This window comes from Vigna umbellata, chromosome 4 (genome assembly GCF_029865625.1).
Source record: "Vigna umbellata cultivar VRB3 chromosome 4, Vumbellata_1.0, whole genome shotgun sequence".
Taxonomy (NCBI): domain Eukaryota; kingdom Viridiplantae; phylum Streptophyta; class Magnoliopsida; order Fabales; family Fabaceae; genus Vigna; species Vigna umbellata.
The window spans coordinates 29,416,255-29,424,526 of NC_142168.1; the positions used below are offsets into that span (position 1 = coordinate 29,416,255).

The 8,272-nt window shown below is 26.7% G+C and overlaps 1 protein-coding gene across 1 annotated transcript; it reads left to right on the forward strand.

Annotated features, from left to right (window-relative positions):
* Window positions 1-6,023: 6,023 nt before the first annotated feature.
* LOC124833816 (zinc-finger homeodomain protein 11-like) lies at window positions 6,024-7,086 on the forward strand. Its single transcript, XM_047308377.2, has one exon. It carries the CDS (start codon window positions 6,111-6,113, stop codon window positions 6,627-6,629), a length of 519 nt encoding a protein of 172 aa, XP_047164333.1. The 5' UTR covers window positions 6,024-6,110; the 3' UTR covers window positions 6,630-7,086.
* The last annotated feature ends 1,186 nt before the right edge of the window (window positions 7,087-8,272 follow it).

Below are 8,272 nucleotides of genomic sequence, written 5' to 3' on the forward strand. Positions count from 1 at the left end.
TTGCAGCATGCAAAATTGACAAATTATACATGCAAATTGGACAAATTATACTTATTTCATCCATGTCATCAATTTCTCCAAACAGATAATTGCATTCTATTTCCAATCCAACAACATATTTTATTTCAAGGACATGTATGTAGGTGTCAAACTCGATTCAGATGCGAGTCAAATTGACTCATTACAAATTCAAGTCAATTTATTTTCAAAAAGATACAATTTTTTAAAAGGTGGGTTAAATCAAATTTGTTTCACTAACTCTAAATTAAACGAGTTTGAAGGTTTAGAAGTAGGTTGACTTATAATTATCAACAATATAAGCCTTCATTAATTTTTATTTATTTTTTATGATAATTTTTTACTATATAATTATATATATTAACAATTTTAATTTTTTAACACTATAATGTTATGTTATTTAATAATAAATTAGAAGTTTAATTTATTTGTTTATCTATTTATATAAATATACATTTTTATTTTTTTCTTACTATTTCATAATATAATACATTGTAAAATAAATTAACATTTTTATTATATTTCTATAAATAAACGTGTCAAACCAATCCATTTTAATAATAATTAAAGTGTAATAAATATATAAAATAAGTGAGTTAGTTCACTTTAAGTCACCAATGTGAAGTGACTAGAATAGAACCATATTACAAAATTTTTAACTTATATATAATGAACCAACCTTTCTAAACCTAGTTAACTCAAATTGACAATCCTACTAAAAAACAATTATTCTAAGCTTACTTAAAACCTACTAAAAAACTCATCTTAAGTTAAAATTCAACATATTTTGTAAACTATAAGAAAAAAGTTTATGAAGAGAAATTCCTTGACCACAAAAGTTGTAAGATTGTACAATTCTGAAGATAGAAAATGAAATAAAACATTGAAGAAACAATTATTATACCTTCAGCTTTTCCATCAAACTTTTGCATAAATTACAACCATGTACCAAAATTTACAACATAATTAAAAAGCAGTGAATCATTATTTCTACCACAATCATCGTAGCAAATTAGAGCAGCTTTTTTTTTTTCCCTTTCTCTGCAAGCCACAAGTTGAAACCACCCTTTTAACTTTTTCTTTTGCAACCCTTGTTACTTGTACATGTTTCGATATTTCAATTTGCAACTTGTATATTTTTTGTGATTTATTACAATTGCAACCATTGAAAGACAGAGAGACATATATGTATTAAATATAGATTTTTGTTGGAAGTCCTGAGCCAGCCGACTAAAAGTATGATGATTTCATATTTTATAAAATGAGTGTTAATTTTATCTTATAGACTGGTTTTATAAATAAATGTGCGTTAATGTCTATACTAACGAGCTTTCTTGTTTGTTTGACATATTTTGTCAGTCGTTATCGAGATATTTATTATTTGTTGAACATATTGTTTCATTATATCATATCGTTATCAGATCATCTATTAATATTTAGTTTTACACATATATAAATATTGCTAACCTGACCTTAAAAGTATACAATTGATTGTAAATCTTATTTTATAAACATATAAAACAATAAATTTCATCTTATAAATTAGTTTTATAAAGTTGAGATAAATTTAAAGTTGAGTTTTTAATAATTTTTGTAATAAAATTAAGAAGAAAGTTTAATTAGATATTGTTGTGAAGAAGTGAGAATGAATAATTGGTTGCAGCCTTAACGAAAAGAGCGAAACAGAGGAAGGTGATTGTGCAGAAAAGTGGGATCTAACTATGAGTAGGTTTGTGGGTGTTGTTGTGTACTGTAGGAAAGGTCACATAGTACAGTGACTGCACACTGAATGGAGAAAACGAAACAAAGCAGTTTGCTTCCTAAAAGACATTGAAACATTATAATTATTTTCCGACACATCAAGTGAATTTCATCCTTTGCACTCTCAATTTCCGACCCACCTATTATATTATTCACTCCACACTTCTCTACCTATTCCCCATCCCCACTCCATTCCTTCTATCACCATATCAATACTTTCACGAATAATAAATTTTTACACTCGTTTTATCTCATCTTTTATCACTTTTTACTTTTTTTCTTTTACAAATAAGTAAATTAACTTTTTTTATGACTATTTTAGTCTTACCATCACTGTCAAATGATTCTTGTACTTTTGTCAGTTTCTTTTTCTAATCAAAATTAAGTTTAAATCTTTACTTTTAACTTTACAGAATGTTATTTGTCGTTCATTTTTAAATTTAATTTAACTTTATAAAACTATTATTATTTAATGGCATGCCTTCATTGAGTTAAGGTGGTTTCGATTTTTCAATCAATCGGAAGGACATTGTATTTTTTAAGGTTTAATAACATTTTTTTCTATTTTTTCTATTTATTTTTTATTTAATGTGGTTTTTATGTAGTTTAAAACAATTCAATATAGTTTTTATATTAACTTTGTTTAAATAATTATGAACTGACATTTGCTAATACAATTTGTTTCAGGTATGAAGTTGAGGTGTATTATTAGTGTCTTAAAGGTCCAAATGCTTGTCCTAATATTATCATTTTTTATATGTTTGTCGGATCAAATTTGGATGTTACATGTAAAAGATGCTCTGATACCAAAATTAGTAAATATTTGACTGTTCAAGTAATTAATGAATATTAAATGTCATTATCTAACTCTTTTTCTCATATTTATAAATTTCAGAATGAGCTTTGGATTAACAACAATTTAATTACGACCCAATTGATTATAATAATATTTTATCTTAGATTTATTTTAGAAGTAATTTTTTTATAAACTAACCGTTCGACCTCTTATTGCAGCCACTCAGTCTTAGACTTATACACCATCATATTTGTGGTATAATTGATCCGTTTAGACCGATCGGTCAAATATGACCAAATAATTTATTAAAATGGGAAGAATTTAGTCTTAATGCTGATCTACCAAAAAGAACCACATCAAGTTTTTTAAACAAAATAAAAAGGCAATTAATTAAAAAATAAATAGAGAAAAAACATTGCACATTGATGGAGAGAGGAGGTATACTATTAAACTTTTTCTGAACAATGCATCAATGTGAGAAAGTATTGTTTTGTGAAGGAGAAGAATGGGAAGAAGGAAATTGTTAATGAATTAATGTGTTGAAAGTGCAGATAAAATGATGATAGTGGAGATCTTGATATGTAATTGAGATGTATGGGCAATTTTTGACTCTTTGGAGGGTCTAAGATGGGGCATCTATCCAATCTGTCACCCAATATATACTGATATTGATAAACACAACACAACAACAAAATTCCATAACTATAACCACCATCATGTGCATCCCTCTGCGCATCTTTTATACCCACTCTCATTCATCACGCGTCCTTTTCCCACCTTTTCCATTCATCAAAACTTTCACTTTTCATTACTTTCAACTCAATATTTACCATTCAAATTTACATTTTACATATATTTTAATTATACCATCATAAAATTTAATATTTATACAAGTTACATCCAATACGTCATTTCAATATGCATGAGATATAATACCATATAAAGTGTGTGTGAGATATAATATAATAATAATAAGAAGAAGAAAAGTTGTGGCTGAGGAGCGAAGAGCAGGATTTTATAATTTGCAAACAAACAAAATGAACACGTTTCTGGAAATGAATAGTATTTGATTGCAATTTGTGGTGAATTTGTGATGGTTGATGTGTCTGTTGATAAGGGTTTATCGGCTATTTTTGTAAAAGTAGCAAATTCAAATTTAAATTATAGGTTTGGATTACATTAGAGTTTGTCTCTAATGCTTAGGAACACAACGATGTGAAGAGGTCTTATATTAGAAAAACATATGTTTTGTCATATATTGGATATTTGTTTATGAATATGACGAATTCGTTTATATTCATAAATATTTTTATTTTTTTAAATGTTTAAATAAGACTATATTAAATTTTTTTAAATATAAACTCAAATATTATTTATTTTAAAATAAAAATTTAAATAAAATTGATTTGTAAACTATTGATACAAATGAAATTAATATTTTTAAAAATAAATTTAAACAAATTTGATACCAAAGTACGTTGATTATTAACTTATACAAATAGTCACTTAAATAGTAGCATCATGGTTTAACCAACTTATCTTTTCATGTTTACATATATCTATATATATATATATATATATATATATATATATATATATATATATATATATATATATATATATATATATATATATATATATATATATATATATATATATATATATATATATATATATATATATGTGTATGTATGTATGTATGTATATGTATGTGAGATATGAGATATGTATGTGTTATTAATTAGTGATTGAAATGCATATTTAATGAGTAAATGTGATGTGATAAACCATAATAACATTATATATTATGTAGGTACTTATGAAAGTAATTGTAGTCAATTATGATTATATAGTTTGAGTACAAAAATAAAATTATACAAATTAAAGCTAATAAAAAATATAGGTTAGATGAAAGAGTATTTCAAATTTAAATATTAAGTAGATAATAATAATTTGAATAATTTATATATATATATATATATATATATATATATATATATATATATATATATTAAATGTGGTTGATCACTATATTTTATTAACCAATTTTTATAAAATGATTTATTTGTAGCGGAAGACATATATGTTATAAAAAATTGATTGTATAGAGATTATAAATAATATTTTATTTTGTTGAATGAATCAAATTAAAATATTAAAACTTAATCTATAAAAAGTCATAATTCTGTACGTTTATTTTTTTTTCTTTCTCTTCATCTCGTTAGAAAAAAATCAAATATCAATATATTGTCCATTAATTATTTTCATTGTATAATTTTCAATTCTCACAGTAGGAACTTAGGTTAGGAAAAAAAAAGTGCAACTTTGATAATAATTCTAGCAGACTTATTTTCTGGAATTTAAATATGATTGCTTCTGATATAAAATACACGTAATTTCCACATATTTTGCAAGCAACAAATGTATTTTTTGAGGAACATATTTACCGTAACAATTTTATTAAATTTCTCTACCAGAATTCATTCACATAATGAATTTTCTGGTTTCAAAAGTGAATTATTTGGCCCACACCGTTAACGGGGCCACTGGGTTTTCTTCTTATTTTGTTGGACAAAAAGGCCCCTGTCAGTGATTGAAAATGACGATTAGGGGACTCACTTAGGGGTTACAATAAGTGAACAAGCATTCACACAAACACTGCTTTCTCTTACAAAACCAAATATATATGTTTGTGATTTTGGTAATTTGAATGACCATTTGATTCCTTAGTAGATGCATGCATGTGTCTCAAACATCTTTCAAACTCTCATTCTATTATACAAACACATGCAAATTTAATTCATTAAAATTAACAAAAAAATATTTAATTAATTAGTAATGTCATAAAACTTCTATTATTAAAATACTTATAGCATTTTAGGGGATCTTTTTAGTGATTATATTTAAGGTATTTACAATTTAATTTTTTTTTCATACTCTTGTATCTACAAAATATTGCAATAAATTTCATAAAAGAAAATTAACATTACTATATCCAAAAAAAACTGTCTCTTCTAATTAAAAAAAAAATACATTTATTTGTAGACAAAACTTAGATGTATTTCTACAATTGCCTTTGTTGTTCTTCAACACTAAAAATTCTTAATATAAATAGCCCAAACTTACAAATACTTCCTAATTACACTAAAAGTATTATTTACAGATTAGAAATTGAATTACCTACATAGATGAACTTGAATTTTTCTTTTTTTTTTTTATTTGTATCCTTATGTTCCCTACACCAATGTACCCTAATTTTGAAGGGAAGTTTTTGAACATTTTCCTTTGTTGTTTTTTTACTTTAACTAGATGTAATGTTATCTTTGAGTACATATTGTCCTATGGAAAGCTTTATGTAGATGTTGGACACATTATGGAGATGTTGCCTAGTTGTATAGGACGCTAGCATGTCCACACAACGGGGAACACTGTAAATATTCTCTCCAACCATGTCCATTCATGTCATTCTCCCACCACCTTCTCTTCGTCTGCAAATAAATACTCAACCTTCCATCCTTTCACACACACCAACAACATGGAAAACTCTTCATCATCTTCATCTTCAAACTCTATATATCGAGAGTGTCTCCGCAACCATGCAGCGAGTCTCGGTAGCTACGCTACCGATGGTTGCGGAGAATTCACTCTCGATATCGACGTCTCCTCTTCCTCCCTCCAGTGTGCAGCATGCGGTTGTCACCGCAACTTCCATCGCAAAGTGACGTGTCCCGGTGCGATGGAAGGTCTGCAGGTTGGAGGAAGCGGGGATATAATGGAATATTCTGGAGGAGACGTCGGAAGAATGGAGATGGGAGAGAGGAGCAGCAGGAAGAGGTTCAGGACTAAGTTCAGTGCTGAGCAGAAGGAGAAGATGTTGGCGTTTGCAGAGAAGCTGGGGTGGAAGCTGCAGAGGAGAGAGGTGGATGATGAGATAGAGAGGTTTTGTAAAAGTGTTGGAGTTACAAGACAGGTTTTCAAGGTGTGGATGCATAACCATAAGAACAACTCTAACTCATCTAATTCTTCTGCTAATCTTTCTTCCCTCACTCAGTGAAACTTCTTTCTGTAGTTGACACCATAGCTAGGGCTTTTGACTCTGCATTATTATGAACTCAGAATCTTCACAAGTTTGGATCCTTTGAAGGGTTGTTTTTCAATGTTATTTTCAGAAATTGATGAGTGGTAGAAGGAAGAAGATAATGAGGTAGCTGAGAGATGAGAGAGGACTGTTGTTTTATTTATTTATTTTGTTTAAGGTTTGGATGTAATAATTTTGTAATTTATATATGTTGTTGCATGTGTTAGTATAAATTTGTTTGTTTTTTTTTGGGAGTTTTTTTAGTTGAAGAAGGAGAAGATTCATGTATGGGAAGTAATATAGAGAAAAATAGAATGAAATAGCAGGTATAAAATAAATAAGACTTTTGATTACGTGAACATTTATCACTTTATTCTGTTAATTGACTGTGTCAGATAGGTAATAAAATATTGGATGTATATTATTTGAGTTAGATTTGTTTTTCAGATTTTTATGTTTGATTTATATATAAGTATGTAAATTGAATTTTACCAAAAAGAGAAATATTCTGAAATTGATTTTTATGTGTGTCTTCTCTTTAATAATACAAATTTTGTTTCTCAAAAAATTGATTTATATATAAGAAATTTGAAAAAAAAAATGTAATAAACACTGTTTATTAATATTTAAACACAGAATTCTATACAAATTACTTAACCCTTCCAGCAGTAAATTAAATTTACTTGGTTTTAACTATTTACTTACTTTTCTTTTTCTCATATTTTGCAACTAAATTCAACCCTGCATAGTAAATAATGATTTTTTTTTTTAATTCTTTACATAGTTGGCAAGAAGAATTAAATTTAAGATTTCTTTTAATTCTAAATTTAGGAAATTGTCTACTTGAAGTCCTATTTATTTTATCGTGAAAAGATGTATTAAAAAACTGAAAGATAAAAATATATTTAAACACATGATGTTATATAAATATCCAAATAACTAAGAAGATCTTCATCAATATTTTCACTTAAGATACATTATTAAAAAACGATTTTAATGTGTATAAAATGTTAATATATAAAATATTTAGTTTTTTCATCATCTCTACTCAATATAAAATTGAAATTGACATTTTAATTTTTAACATATTCACATTAAAAAAATAATTTTAGAACATAAATAAAAGTTTTTAAACAACTAACTAATCAAAATCGTCTAGATATAATATTATTTGTAAAGTAATTATGAAACAAATACTCTTATATATTTCTGTGAATGAAAAATGTATGAATTGATGCTAAGATAAATACTTTTTGCACATTGCAATGAGTACTCTGTACTTACTCATTTTGATTCTTCATACATATATGTGAAAAAAATTGAAGAGAAAGAGAGAAAGAAAGAAAGAAAAAAAGAGATTGAAGTTTTGGAGATTGAAGGAAGAAATTGAAGAGGAATGATTGAAGATGTTAACTGTTGCATTGTGTGTTGATGGCATTATTAGAATGAAGGGTGTAGGGCTTAAAATGTCAGAAGAATAGGTGGTGGTAAAGAATCTTCTACACAACTTTCATGGACCACATTCTCACCCTCTTGGATTCAATTTTTACCTTCGTTTCTACGCAAATATTTCCAAAATCAAATTCAAAGGGATGTTCATGTCCCTTTTTAAACGTACT